At 44.4% G+C, this 16,082-nt stretch overlaps 1 protein-coding gene across 2 annotated transcripts; it reads left to right on the top strand.

Moving 5' to 3' along the window:
• Positions 1-267: 267 nt before the first annotated feature.
• On the top strand, positions 268-15,571 carry stox2a (storkhead box 2a). Of its 2 annotated transcripts, none has more exons than XM_077571711.1 (4): positions 268-731; positions 8,730-8,882; positions 10,461-12,987; positions 14,781-15,571. In XM_077571711.1, the coding sequence occupies exons 1-4, from the start codon at positions 401-403 to the stop codon at positions 14,986-14,988; spliced, it is 3,219 nt and encodes a 1,072-aa protein (XP_077427837.1). In that variant the 5' UTR covers positions 268-400; the 3' UTR covers positions 14,989-15,571. The 2 variants fall into 2 exon arrangements, with proteins under 2 accessions (XP_077427837.1, XP_077427836.1); XM_077571710.1 differs by lacking the exon at positions 268-731 and adding an exon at positions 5,971-7,028.
• The last annotated feature ends 511 nt before the right edge of the window (positions 15,572-16,082 follow it).

Genomic DNA, 16,082 nt, shown 5'->3' with positions numbered 1-16,082 from the left:
TGTAAAAGAGATGTCTTAAAATAGATAAACTATCTTTAAAACACCACATACTTGCCGTTTAATTTGTACTTTCAAAAATTAGGACTTGATCAATAAGACTTTTACGTAAAGGTGGGAGATTACAGTTTTGCCGCCTCTTCGGGCAAGCGCAGAGAAGTTTCCGAGTATTCATGAACGCAACTATCCCCACTCTTGTCCGCTCTACAAACTTGACTCAAATGCACCAACGGCGGCACACGCTACTGTTCGGTTGCTCTTTTTTTCCCTTCAAATTCAACTTAAATATTCTCCACAAACAACTTACATTTATTTTTGAAGAAATTTGTAAAAAAAAAAAAAAAAAAAGTTTTGACAAAATGGAGCCATTTTGGAGCCGGGTTTGTGATTGTGAACTTCGGTGATGGACAAGGTGTTCGGGATCGCCCCGCACTCGCTGGCCGTGGTGCTGTCGAGGTTGAGCGGCCACCGTGAAGACGAGACCTCGGTCCCGTCACCGGTACCGGTACCGATGCCAGCGGGGTACCAGGTGTTTGCGGACTTTAAGGCCACCAACATGCGACATTTCTGGAACCAGGCGCTCACCCGGGCCCTGGCGGAGGTCTTTTTCCTGGGCTGGCTCGACGAGCATGTGCTGCTCATCCGCGGCCGCGAAGATCACCTCCAAGTGCTCAGGAACGGATGGACAAGAAGGACCCTGAAGGCACCGCCGGGCTTTCACATCACTTCCATAGGTTGGTCCGATCCACCATTACTATAAATCAACACTATTCACACCAATATTACATTGGCGTGGATGCACACTGATTTTCAACATTTTGCATCAAAAACGTAATTTTCCCGAATTTATATATCATCTAATGTTTTTTTTTTAATGATTTGTTATAGTTGTGTAATTCTAATAACGTAAATCTAAATGATGTGAAATCAAAATAATTAGTTGTTATTAGTTGACGTTTCTATTTAATTTAATTTAATTTATTTTTTATATACATGTTCAAAATGAATTAATTCATTCAAATTCATTCATTCCTTATTGTTTTTATTCTAATTAAAACTATTTGATGAATCGCATTTGTTTTATTTATTTATGTAATATATAGTACACACTCAGTAAATAATATTTGTATTTTTACATTTTATTTTAAATTGTATGAATAATAGAAGCATTTTACGTTGTAGGATTTAAAAATATAAATATGTTTGCCTGTAAACATTCTATAATAAATAACATGGTACAAATGCCATTTAATTATGGTTGTTATATCATATAAAATATTAACAATATTACATGTGTTATATTTATATTGTATTTTATTCATTAGGTATTTGTATTTAAATAATCGTAAAAAGTATATACAGTACAATCGTACAGATAATCAGACTGAGTAATATCTATATTTGCACATTTTTACTTGAATACATTCTTAAAATGAATTTTCCTTGTGCATATAAAAGTATCCATCTTTCTGTCTGTCTGTATCTCATCGTGAAGATTTAGCATTACGTGCCCAATGTACGAAAAGCTGTTTGTAAGATGAATTGTTTGTGTCATTTTATATTCAATTTCAACATTTTATTGTCATTTAAGGTCATCTAGTTGTTCATATTTACAAATGCTCGTTAGTGGAATTGACACAGAACTGATCGGCTGGGTTGGATCGGCAGATATTTTGCATTTTATTGAACATTGGTGATCGGTTCTGTCATATTAGCCAATCAATCAATGGTGTCACTGATTCCGATCCCCAAAATAAGAAATTACAGTAAACGCAATCTAAATCACTTTAATAAGTTTCTCAGCATATACCGTTTGATTTTTTTTTCTCATAATCTTTCCAAAGTTTCTTTTTTTTTATGTGGGAGTTAACACCCCATTTTCCTTGCATAAATGTTTATGGGAATTTTTGGGGGGTTTAATTTTCATTCTTTTTTCTCAATGCAATTCAATGGGCCTCAATTATATGCAAATTTGGCATATTTGTGGGCCAGGGTGGTTCAAAAAAGCGGGGTTCGACTGACTGTATAGCAAGTAAACATTTAGATTGGTCCATTTTTTGATCGGATCGGTGATTGGTTATCGTTTTTTTTTTTTTTTTTAACTCACGGCTCCAAAATCCTGATCGTCTAAAAACCTCTTCATAAATCGGATGTTCGTATCTCAGGGAACTGCTGTATATCTATATTTTAAACATGATCTAAATATAATAAAATGACTAATTGTCAAAGTGTGGCCATATAAAAACTTTATGTACAGAGCAACGAATGACAAAGGGAATGAGGTAATTCGCGTTCAGCAAAAGAAAAAAAGTTCAATACTACTCTAGTAGTACTCTAGTAGTCGTAGTAGTAATAATAGTAGTACGTGTGGTGCAAAGGTGGACATTTGCGCTTGAATGGTTGTCTGTGTGGGAAAGCACACTGAAGCAAAACACTGATAAGCGCAGGAATGTTTGTCTTAGAGCTAATAGCTCACTAGCTAAACAAACTACACACGAAATGTAGCGTCTATGCTGCCGTGTGATTTTTATTTATTTTTTACTCACAAAGTGCTCGCCCCTAAATGATGATGATACGTAAAATCAAATGAACGACAGATTTAGAACCGAAGAGTTTGCGCAATTAATATTGATATGTTGATATATCAATTTGATCAATTGTACTATAATATTGATAAAGTACTTTACATGAAATAATCATGTTATTTTGCTTTGTGTTAAAAATTAGTGTGCTTAACTCATTCACTGCCATTGACGTCTATAAACGTAAAAAATTCATTTGAACTATTTCTATTAGTTTAACATTTTTTTCCCACTTTTGCTAGCAAGGGTATGAAAACATAGACATTTTTTTAATAATCATTTTTTTGTTGTTGAAAAAAAAGAAACGATTATTAAAAATTAGGGGCGTCAGGCAATTATTATTTTTTATTGTAATTAATCGCATGACTTCAATTGTTAACTCACAATTAAACACAAATTTTATATCTGTTCTAAATTTACAAAACTTCTTCACTGTTTTCATGCTCTTGTTAACAAAAGTGGGAAAAAATGTTTAACTAATAGAAATAGTTCAAATGATTTTTTTTGACGTTTATAGCCGTCAATGGCAGTGAATGAGTTAAATGTAATTTCAACGCCTTTTTTGTTACCTGGATTTTTTCTTTTACAAAACTTTGATACGGTTAAGTATGGTGTCATCAGTTTTTATACGGTTGTCTTTTTTTGTAAAGTAACAATACGATGCATAACATTTCCCACGCTTGATGAATTAGTCTTAAAAAGTTAGCTGGGTTTGTACAAAAATATCAATCGAATTATCATATTGTTATCAGTTTGTGATAAATCATTTATACAGTGTTGGATGCTGATATCGATACGTACTGTAGTTGCTTCTCTATTAGTCGATTATCTCTCAAGCAGTTTAGCGTTTTCTGCACGTTAAGTCTTAATGAATTCCTTTGGAAAGCTAACTTGTTGTTTTTGGGGGTGGGGGGGGGTTGGTTCTCTATGTATCGATTATGTCACAAGTAATTTTTGTATCACCCTCGCTAATTTCCGTTTGAAAAGCGAGTTGGATTCATACAAAAGTATCGTTTCAGTGCAGTGATACGATTTGATGTTCCTCTGCAATTCCCACCGCTTCTTTAAACCAGCGGATAAAAGTTGTGTGTTTTCTGTCAAAGGGTTTTTAGCAGTGACCATTAAATCCCATTAGTTGGGGGTCTTGGTATCCGTTGGCTACACAATTGAGGCAGCAGGAAGGAAAAGCATTTTTTTTTGTTCTTGAAAAGTGCCGGTGAATTCCCAGCGTTAGCCGCCTGGAAGGAAAGGGAGCGTCCCGGTACAGAATGACGGGAAAACCTTTGTCAAGTCAGGAATGTTCTCCTATACTTTCCACATATGACGTTTAGATGATGTGTTGTTGTCAAGCTTCCTCTAGAGGGCAAAAAGGCTCGAACTGCACAGCGGCGCCTTGAGATACGAGTGACCCGACTTGAATTTTCCATGATGCGACCTGTCATTTAACTGATTTTTCTTTACGATGAGAGCAAATAGTGAACAATTCCAGCTGTTTTATGCCACTCCCACTTGCCGTTTATTGTCAAACTAAACATAATATCAGACTTACACCTTTTCTTTTTATAACAGCCAAACAACAGAAAAAAAGTCCCTCCTAGCATAATGCTAATGGTAAATAGTAGGGGTGGGAATCTTTTAATGTCTCACGATTCGATTCCGATTTTTGGGTCTGCGATTCGATTCAGAATCCATTTTCGGTTAAGAACGATTTTTGATTCAAAATGATTTGATTGACAATGATTTTTGCTTCAATCTATAGATGTGCAAGGAATTGTAATGATCTACTCCAGTCTGACTCGCTAATGCTAATTAGCGCGCTACTCGCGGCACTTTTATCACTCAAAAGAACGGCTTCCCCGCTGCAAAAAAACAACTTTTATTGGAATAACTTGATTGTGATTGTGACTTTTTACTTCTACTCTCTAATGTGGCTACAACTTAGCAGTGTATTAGACCGTGTGGAACCACACTTCCCCTCAGTGGCCAAACCGGGTACAACATAAACAGCGCTTCAAATAAACGATTTTTTGGCACACCCCTAGTAAATAGTATCTGTTTTGCGGTGCTTTAACCCTTTAAGCAACCAACTGAACACAAATGGTTCATGATAATATGTAGTTTTTCATTTTAATTTTCATTGGACCTTATCTACATATTTTTGGTAAAGATTGCAAAAAAAAATGTTTTTAATAAAAACGTCAAAACCCCCTGAGTGTAGAGAACAAAGCATAAATATTGAAAACAATTTCGACTCTTCAGTGAATTCACCCGAAACATCGCGTCTAATGTACATGTTTTCATAAAAATGTCAAAGGCACTTCACTATGTTCTCAAAAAGTTTAAGATTTTATACGCCTGCTGTAAACATAAGCAAGTTTTGAATCTTCAATTAACCTAACCTACATCATTTTTGTAACTGTCGAGCTGAATGTAGGCTATATTTGTTTTTAAAAACATGAAAGACACTTAAGTAGAGAAGACACCTACGCACTTCCTGTAAACATTGTACTATTGTACGTATTTTTGTACGGTAAAACAAAACAAAACAAACAAACATCAATTTGTTCTCATAATATTTAGTCTGCCCTAAACATAATTTACCTTGGAAACTTCAAAGAAACTTGCATGTTTTTGTAAACATCGATCCAAATAAAACGCATTTTTATAAAAACATCAACGACACTTGAGAGTAGCGTCAACATCGCAAACACCAACACTACCGAACCACACGGATTTGAACACAGAACCGCCACGGCAACACTGCCGGCCACTTGTTCACCGTGCTGCCTATGCTTACCTATGAAGTGAATAACAATGAAGCCAAATCAATAAAACAGTCACATGACGTATGACATCTTCCCCAGCTCCTATTGTGAGCAACTGCCACTTTAAGGAGGAGGATGAGGAGGAGGTGGGGGGGGGGGTGTTCAACGAGGTAACAGCTATGAGCTCATCGGCTTGCGTCGTCATGGCAACAAAGGCTGTTGCAGCACTACTGAGGAATAAAATGGCTGGCGTGCTAGTCCACCCCCCCCTTCCCTTGCTCCCCCTCTTCCCTTTTTCTCCTCATCTTTTCTCTTCTTTAGTGTCACTAACTGGAGCAGATTGGTTGTGACACCACAAGATGCCCCCCCCCCCCACACACACACACGCACACACACTACACACGTGCCATTTTGTGGCCACCCCTTCATAAAAAGTCACCAAGGTGAAGATGCAGCCAACTAACTTCATCCAAGGGGGGATTTTATTATTTTTTATTTTTTAAGTAGTACCCCCCCCCCCCCATCCCTCACCCCCACCCCGCACCCAGACTCACGCTCACACACACACACACACACACACACACACTCACACACACACCCTTCCTGGAGGTGCTGGGAGCAGCTGCAGCATTAGCGGCGGGAAGAGGAGCCGTTGACTGGAGTTTGCCTCCCCCCCAGCCCCCCACCCCCACCCTCCCAAACCACCCCAACCGCCCTCCCCGACTCTCTCACACACACAACCTCCCCCCCACGCCCCCTCCCCTCCACCCACCCCTGCGTTAATGAATGGATGCTACGGCTAACCGATCGCCGCCGCCGCCGCCGCCGCCGCCGCCGCCATCGAGGCTGGATGTCTATTCTTGACTTCTTTCTCCTTCTTATGCTCTCCCGTTTTTGGTTGTGTTTTTATCTCCCTCCCCGCCCTTTACTCGTGTTTGTCAGGGGTGGAGAGAGAAAAAAGAAGGACGACGGGGGTGTCTCGGTGTGTGTGTGGCGGCGCTCGACGGGGATAAAGATGGAGGTGAACGTGGCGTCCCCGCCGCTCGGCGTACTACCATTAGGCTGAATGCAGGAGCTTTAATTTGGATGCAGTTTTTTTTTTTTTTGGTGTGTGTATGCTGCTTTTCCGGACGACGTTGAGATATTGTCGGGCCTCGATGGGAAAAGAACAATCCTGAAAACGACACCCGCAAGCCCTCCACCCTTTCTCTTTTTATTAGATTTACCCCGTTTCATCTCCCACCTTCCCTCAGCATCCTTCCCCCTCCTCACCCCCCCGCACCGGAGCGTAATGTGCCTCCCCACGCATGCAAATGGTGGCCGGGTGATGCCTCCCGGGAGGGAGCCCGCCACGAGCCGCCGCCGCCGACACCGCGCCGCCGTTCGTCAATGAGACGCACGCCGCTTCTTCCTGCCATGTCCGGTGTGCCATCGCTCTAGCGGGACGCTCGGTACCCCATGCGGGGGAGGCGCTGAGCCCCTGAGGTTGGTCCACCTCCCCCCTTGCCCTCCTTCACCCCCACCGCCCCTTACAGAAAAAACAAGGGGGTCACGATGAAGAAGAACCGCAACGTGCGGCGGGCCTGGGCCGGCTCGGAGAAAGACGTCCGTGTGCAGAAGCAGCACCTTCCTCCCCCTCCTCCTCCCCATTTCTCGCCGTCCCCGCCGAGTTTTCGGGCGTCAGGTGAGTGGTGCGTCACCTCGAGAAAAACAAACAAAAACAAAAAAAACATTTCCATTCACCACACTCCAAAAACGAGCTCAATAGTAACAATACTGAAACGAAATAATGTGCCTAAAGAACAGGAAATGTTGACTTGGAAAACATAGCTTGAACTCTGTGCTACTCTGGGCTGACAAAAATAACAAGAAGTAATAATGGAAATGAAATGAAGAATACATTAGACAATTATCTGCCAATTAAAGTTGCTACAAGTAATCAATTAATCGGCAAGTAATCGGTTATTAAATTAATCAACAACTAACTGATTAAAAGACCAAATTTCAGCCTCTTATCAATAAATATTCTCAGATCTCTTTCATGGAAGCAGACTGATTCGGGATCATCTTTGTCTTTTCTTTTTAATTTCAAAATAAGACATTTGCAAACATCTGCTTTTACTTTGGAAAACAATGATCAACATTTTTGCAGACTTTCTGACATGTTATGGACCTCTCAGTTTGTTTGCTGCACTGTCAGTTTGAAATGATGTCCTGTTTTTTGAATAAAGGAATGGAAATTTAAGAATTGTTAATCCTATTCATAGATTCATGGAAAGAATAATCATTTATTGAAATATGAGTTTAGTTGCAGTCCTACTACCAATGGAACAGGACATTTTGATTTGGCAAACATATTCAAAATCGGCCGCCGAAATAATGTAGCACATACTCTGTTCAATACTTCAAAAAAGTGGCAAATTCTTTATTAAATGAATTAAATGAAAGATATATTACATAATTCATCAACCAAATAAAGTATATTTACTGCTCTACGTCTTAGTGAGTTACAATCACTCACTCTGAGAGCTCACTGCTCACCACGCATACCACCACCTGCACTCCTAAGATCCAGCAGGTTTTTTTCCCCCCCTGCACTACTTTTGCCTATTTTGAGCCTTGCAACTGTGCAACTATATTAAACTGTACCGTTTGTTATCTATGTCGTTGTAGTATTTTCCTCAACTTTGCAAATGAGAATTTGTTCTTGCCTTACCTGTATAAAAGAAATGCAAACAAATGAATTAATAAATAAAAAGATAAGATTGTTAAGCAAGTGAAATGCTCTTGCACATAAACTGCCCCGTAAGAAGAAATATCTTGGTAGAAAACAGCAGGCATATCTTGCCTTGATTTAAGAATGTTTAATCTTGGTTAGATTTGTACTGCGTACACTTCTACAAAAGAGCCTAAGAATAGCATGATTGTGTCGCCCTCGTTAAAGCTTGTGGTGTTTACTCCAAAGTGTGCACGTGAGCTATGTTGCTTGAGATGAGGAGATTACGTCATGGCGTTGCTCCACTGACCATCCAGCGTGGTGTCGTGTGAGGTTGTATAGTAGGGTTGGGGGGGGGGGGGGGGGGTTACGATTACGGCGTGCAGGATGACTTCAGTGCTAGTGATGCCACGCCGAAGCTTGCTCAATTTGACAAAGGCGACAGCACGTGGCGCGTGTGTGCAAAGTTGTCATTGTCGAATGTTGCCGCAGCAGCTAACACACAAACAGGAAGAGGAGAGAGAGAGAGAGCGAAACAGAGAGAGGACGAGGTGGAGCTAGAACCGTTTGACCATTACGTCATCGCTTTTCTCACTCACCGAGCCATGCTTTTCCTTTCTCTCTCTCTCTCTCTCTCTTGCTCGCTCGCTCGCTCGCTCTCCCCGGCAGGTGACGTGTCGCCCATCAGCATGTCGCCCATCAGCCAGTCACAGTTCATCCCGCTGGGCGAGATCCTGTGCCTGGCCATCTCGGCCATGAACGCCGCGCACAAGCCCGTCAGCCAGGAGGCTCTGGTGGAGCACCTCACTGCCAGCTTCCCAGGTAAGTTGCTAGCACAGACTCGCATCCGTCAGGCACAATTCGTTTGTTCGGGCTTAGAATAAATTGTCCAACCAGGAAATCATGAAATTGCAATAGTACCGAACGAGAGAAGTGTTGTGGGCCCAAGACTGGTAGGCAGTCCGTTGCTTATGAGGCGATATTGATGAAGTATGATACGTTTTCTGTAGCGTTAGTCCTCATCTGGGTCACGGCTAACTTGGAGTCTAGAACTAGAGTTGCTCAACTTGGCATTTCAAATCATGCAGTTAAGACGCTGACTCAACTCAACAATCACAATCGCTGTTTTCTTAAGATGGAACCCAGATAGAATGAAACCAGCAACGGCCCCAGAATTGAGCCCTGTGGAACACCACACGTTACGTTATACATGATGTCACTTCATATTGCACGTATTCGTCCGGCCGTTTTCTTTTTGTGCTCGACATAGTTGGTATGAAGGGATTACAATAACAAAGAAATCACATGACGTACTATCAAAAATAGTTCACAAAACTTTTTACCTCCAAATTACACTAGTCCTTTTTAAGGAGACTCCAAAAATGGCATGTTCCAAACTCCATGCGCCGTGACTTACAGTGAGACTCAGACTTCAGTGAGTCAGGCTTCTTTGGTGGTTGCGCACAAATTAAATTTCCAGGTTAAGGTGTGTGTGTGTGTCAGAAGTCTAGATGGGAGAATGCACGCACATAAAAAGTTTCTTTTTTTTTTAAACTAAGGTTGAACGTGAGTTGAATTGAGTGGATATAACTACTCATTGTCTTCTGTATGCCTTATTGAACGCCAACAAAATAAGCCTATGCTAAACGGTTAGCAATTGCGATTAGCATTAGCGTGCTGGCGAATACCATTTAAGGTGAACAAACACTAACCACTATTTAATTCACACATGCATTATATCTGCGTACATGAGTTTGATTGAGTGGACAGAACTACTGTAGTAATTATTATCTTCAGCGCATGAGCATTACAGTATTAATCATCGACAAAATTACCCTATGCTAAATGGTTAGCAATCACGATTAGCATTAGCGCGCTAGCGATGACTATTTAAGGTGAACAATAACTACCATTTAGTTTACACATACATCATTACACATGCAATAGTCTACATTACACAAAAATCTTAAAAGTCACTTACAGACGATGCTTCAACAATAGTTCATGAGTCAAAGTGGAGCCGAGGTGCCTGTTAGCTACAATGAGCTCAACAACATCCTGTCCACTATGTGAGTATGCAAAAAAGGTCCGTGTAGAAACATGGACGGCGGCGCAAACATTGTTCTGGCGGAACTTCGAGGCAGACATTTTTAGTCGACCTATTTTTAAAGTCGACTTAGCCGACTTGGTCGACTTTTTTCCCTAGCAGTAGTATTGGAGTAGCTTTAACCGCAAGAAACTGGCAACCAGTCCAGGGTCTAAACCCAAAATCAGCTAGGACAGGCTCCAACTAACCCACGACTCAAATGAAGTCAAGCTACAGGTTGAGCATGTAGTGAAAGATGCTTTGAGAGCTACTTTAAAAAAAATAAAATTACGTATTGTGTGTTTTCATTGAAGGCGTGCCGACACCGAGCTTGGAGGTTCTGCGACACACCCTTAACATGCTGGTGCGAGAGAGGAAGATCTACCCGACTCCAGAGGGCTACTTCATCGTCACACCTCAGACCTACTTCATCACGCCGTCTCTCATCCGAAGCAACAACAAGTGGTACCACCTGGACGACCGGCTGCAGGAGCGACAGGCGCATCCGCAACCTCAGCAGTGTACTTCGCCCAAGTCGGGTAACGTCACGCCATCCACGCCCGGTTGCCTGTCGGAGAGGACCTCCCGCAAGAATCACAATGACTCGTACAACTCCCGGCGCGAGGAGCCGCCCAGGCTTCAGAGTAAGACACCAAAGGAGCAGCAGAAGGCCGACCCCCAACCGAGTAAGACCCCGAAGGACCATGGCGGTGGCGGCGAACCTCTGGCGAGCAAGGAGCACCGAGGAGAACCGCCGTCCTACCCCTACCCGCCTCCTCTCACGTCCCCACCTGCCCAGCAAGCACCCCAAGATCCGGTAGACAAAAGCAAAAGCGTCACTTCGTTCCCTTACAAAACGGACACCCTGACCAAAAAGAAAGAGGGGAGCGCAAGCAGCGAGAAACAATCCAAGCGGTTCGGTCTCCGGCTTTTCCGCCTGAGCTTCAAGAAGGACAAGATGAGGCAGCTGGCCACTTTCTCGGCGCAGTTTCCGCCGGAGGAGTGGCCGCTGCGCGACGAGGAGATGCCTGCCGCGCCCATCCCCCGCGAGATCGAGATGGAGATCATCCGGCGTATCAACCCCGACCTGACGGTGGAGAACGTGGCCCGGCACACGGCCGTGATGAAGCGGCTGGAGGAAGAGCGCACGCAGAAACACAAGGCGGGTTCGTCGGCGCAGCACAGCGCCCGCAGCCGACGGGGTCGTGGCCACCGGCGGGCCCCGCACGGTAAGTCTCGCTCGCACAGCAAGCCGCGGACCTCCCGGGGGGAGCCTTCAGAGGGTTCGAACTGGGATCTTCTTTTCATGGAAAGGGATTACCGTTTCTTCAGCCACTCGTTGGTGCGCTCCCCTCGCGAGGCCATGTACACCGTGGAGCGGCGGCGGAGCGGCGGCGCCACGTACCTCGTCCACAGCAACCCTAACATCACTGAGTCGTCCTGCCCCGTCACGCCCGAGTGGGACGTGTCCGGGGAGCTCGCCAAGAGGAGGACGGAGATGCCCTTTCCCGAGCCCTCTCGGGGCACGTGCCAGTCTCGGGTGCAGAGGAGTCACAGTCACAATCAGGACCGGAAGTCGCGTCACGACCGGTCAGACCAAGCGAAGGAGCGGTCGCGGTCCATGGACAACTCCCTTAAAGGGCCGTCGCTGGGCCCGCCGGAGGACTTTGAGGCCGGGTCGGACGAGCGTGGCCACTACTACACGGACGACGGCACCCTGCGCGCCACGCAGAAATCTGGCCACTACTCAAGGATCATGTTCTCTGCTGCTAAGTTCCACTCGGATTTCAATGTGCCTGATTTGGGGAAAGGGAGCGTGGACGAGTTAAGGGTCCGCAGTACGATGGAGAGGAACAAGAGCAGAGACAGCCTGCCGACGTACAATGAGCTCATGGGACTTTCTCCAAAGCCCGCAGCGGACGAGTACTTCCAGTGCAATACGTCAAATGAAACAATCCTAACTGCCCCCTCGCCTCAGGCAAAATCAGAATATGACACGTTAACCTCATCAGGAGGACGCCGAAAGGGCTCTCCGGCAGACCGCCAAACGCCTCACCTCACCTCTCCGCACAAGATGGAGTACAAGGAGGACTTGTCGGCGGCAAAGGGACAAAACGGCGGCGCCGGCGGCTCTGTGCGACTGACGCCCAGCCAGACGCCGGAGCCGGCGCAGAGCGCCCGCTTGACACCGCACCAACACAACGTGGACCCCGGAGGGGGCGGCGGCGGAAGCATGTCCATCAAGAGGAAGGAGATCTTCAGCAAGGACACCTTGTTCAAACCGCCACACAATGCCTTGTCCGCGGGCTACGCGGACAGCAGCTACACCAAGTCTGGCACATTGCGGAAAGCCTCGCACGCCAAATCAACAGAGGCCCTCGACAATCCTGAGCCCCAGCAGCCTTCCAATTCAGCCGCTTCCTCGGCCTCGCCTGCGCTGTTACAGGGCTGCTTAGAGCCAACCGTCCCACCCGCCTCCTTTGACTACTACAACGTCTCAGACGACGAGGATGACGAGGAGGCGGAAGAGGACCCGCACAAAGAGTTGGCCAAGGCGGAAGATGGCAAGGACCATCGAGAAGCGGGCGGTAACGGCGGCGGCGGCGGCGGCACCGGTGGAGGCGGCGTCGTGGGCGGCGGCAGCGGCGGGGAGGGAACCATAAAGTGGCTACTGCAGCGGGAGAAGGAGCACGATCTGCAGCGCAAGCTGGAGACCAATCTGACCTTGCTCAGCCCCAAGGAGACGGAGAACAGCAGCAGCCAGAAGTCGGCCCACTCGGCGCGTTTGGACAGCATGGACAGTAGCAGCGTCACGGTGGACAGCGGATTCAACTCACCCAGGTACGGCCCCAACATCCATGGCTTCTGTTTCCAGGGGCGGGCAAACTCGGTCCTCGAGGGCGCCGGAGTCCTGCAGGTTTTGGAGGTTTCCCTCTTCCAACACAAGCTGATTCCAATCAACAGGAACGTTATCAGGCTTATGCAGAGCTTGCTGATGATCTGATCATATATCAGCTGTGTTGGAGAAGGGAAACATCCAAAACCTGCAGGACTCTGGCCCTCGAGGACCAAGTTTGTCCATCCCTGCCCTAGCCCTTGGTTGGTTGGTTGTTTTTTAAACCATCTAAGCCAGGATTCACCAATTCTGTTCCTCGAGGTCCGGAGTCCTGCAGGTTTTAGATGTTTCTGTCTACCAATACAGCTGATGCTAAAGATCAGGATCCTTATCAGGCATGCTGATGAGCTGATTATATGAATCAGGTGTGCAAGTGGGTAGAAACATCTAAAACCTGCAGGACTCCGGCCCTCAAGGACCAAGTTTGTCCACTCCCGCCCTAGCCCTTGGTTGGTTGTTTTTTTAAACCATCTAAGCCAGGATTCACCAATTCTGGTCCTCGAGGTCCGGAGTCCTGCAGGTTTTAGATGTTTCTGTCTACCAATACAGCTGATGCTTAAGATCAGGATCCTTATCAGGCACGCTGATGAGCTGTTTATATGAATCAGGTGTGCAAGTGGGTAGAAACATCTAAAACCTGCAGGACACTGGACCGCGAGGACCGGAATTGGTGAACCCTGATTTAAGCCATATTTTTGTTGCTGTTTTTTTTCCCGTCCCGTATAAGGTACCTGGTAGATTAGGTCTCTTTGGCACACATACTAGTTGAATCCAGTTAACACCGTGGAGTCCCTGCGTGCGGGAGCGACTAAGGCAGAATAGGGATCATTTTAGACAGGATAGACCTTCTTCCGCATTTGGCAGAAAAGGCTCCACAGCTGTGAAATTTATATTTTTAGCAGCCATTAAATAACTGGCAAAGACGTGAGAAGAAGTGAGCTGTGATTGGTCGTTGCTTGAGCCCTGGGCAACATTGATGTCATTTTCAGTCGACAGCAATTTGCAAAATGGCCGCCCCCATGAGATGGATAGCTGTATTTTGCCTCATAACTCTTATTCCACAAATGTAATATTAGTCAGAATGCCATGTTTAGATTAGTAACACATTATTGTCAAGAAAGTTTTAAGGGCGATTTCCACTTTAAGACGTTTAAAAGCAAAGTATAGAAATAAAAAATAGCTGGCTAAAGTTACTAAAAGAACATTAAAGTGCTAGATTTTGGGAAAATTGTTGTATGAAAAAAGTGTCGTTTTTAACCTGGATTTAAAACCATTTACACTTCAGTTCATCATAACAGCTAAATGCTGATTCACCATGTTTGCTTTGAACCCTGGCCTCCACTCAGTGACCCGAGTCTGCTGACATCAAAATCTTACTGGGTTTTTTTACACGCTGGCCATCTAAGCTGTCTTTTTTTTTTTTATGCATCATCATAAGAATGGAAGATATTGATGTGGATGGGGGCGGGGTTAAGTCCACCTGGCATAAATCACGGTCAAATGTTTCAAAATGTCAAAACAACTGAAATGTTAAACATTTACTTATCTTTGTTTTCATTTGAAATAACTCATTTTGTTAGCTTTTGTTAACTAACGTTGCTAGCTAAACAGTTGTGGGTAGTGTGCGACAGCAGTTGAACCACTTGATGATGCAGCATGTGGCTCATTATCCAATATGATTCTCTCACTCAGTCAACAATTGCGTGTTTCCACTAAAAGTCTCGTCTTCCTCATCCAGGACGCGCGAGAGCCTGGCGTCCAACACGTCCAGCATCGTGGAGAGCAATAGGCGCCAGAACCCGGCGCTGAGCCCCGGGCACCACGTGGGCCCGGGCGGCGCGGGGCTGCCCTTCAGCTTCCGCGCCATCCCCGAGCCGCCCGCCCCGCCGCAGCCCGACAAACTCCAGAAGCCCGCCAACTGCCTGGCCTCCATCACCAGCGTGTAGACGCCGCGTCAAGTAAGCCAGGGGAGTGCTTTGACTACTTTTCTTTTTTTTTTTTTTTTTTTTCTTCTTCTGGTGTCTCACACATTCACATACCTTTGGACTCCTGAGATTCTTACTGGGACTGTTACAAACAGACAAAAACAAAAACAGGCATGGCTTCTAGAGACTGTTGTTCCCACAGCTTCAACAAGAACCTGACTGCAAAAAAAAAAAAAAAAATCAAATAATAATAATAAGGAAAGGCCAGAAGACTTAACAGAAGACTTTTTGGTGACTTATATGGAGATTTACCACCGGTATTGGAAAGTAGTAGAGTATAGGATTCAAGTAACATTTGGAAGCTTTTTCTATCGCATCATGTCCAATTCAGTGTTCTTCTTCCCGAACAAAGGCTCAACGGATCAGCACAATGTGGAGACCACGCAAAGAAGAAGAAGAAAATGCGGGAAAGGGAAAGATTATACCGACATAAATCAGCTCCGGTTTGTGTGGCGCAATGCAAACAATGTAATGTATACTCCATACTTTTGATATCCTAATTATTATAATGGTGGTATTAAAGATGCTATGTGACCAAAAAGCAGGTTTGGACAAAATGGCCTCCGTCCTTACACTTGACATTTTTGTTCATTAGCAGAAGAATTGTTTGCAAGTGCCCTGGGTGCTCTTGCCAAAAGGTCAGCTGGGATACAATCCAGTTAACTACGACCCTTATGAGGTCCTATGGAGGACCAAAACTGCTAAAATTCGAAATAAATAAATGACTAAATAAATAAATAAAAGTGGAGGGAAAAAAACGGATATAATAAAATATAATTCGAAAATTTAATTAAAAAAAAATGTAAATAGAAATAATATATACATATATATATATATATATATATATATTATCTGTTTTTTATTTTCACTTTTAGTCATTTATTTAGCCATTTATTTCATTTTAGTTTTGGCAGTTTTGGTCCTCTATAGTCTACTCTTTTTCGGGAAACCTCTTGTGCTTGAATGGGAAAAAAACATTGTAGTACTGTGGATGGACAACAGGTGGAGGTAAAGAGGCGAAACCAATTCAATTAAAAACTGTTCATATTTACCTG

The sequence above is a fragment of the Vanacampus margaritifer genome, chromosome 7 (genome assembly GCF_051991255.1).
Source record: "Vanacampus margaritifer isolate UIUO_Vmar chromosome 7, RoL_Vmar_1.0, whole genome shotgun sequence".
Lineage (NCBI taxonomy): Eukaryota > Metazoa > Chordata > Actinopteri > Syngnathiformes > Syngnathidae > Vanacampus > Vanacampus margaritifer.
The sequence above is the reverse complement of the archived record's forward strand: the minus strand, read 5'-3'. Positions and strand labels throughout refer to the sequence as shown.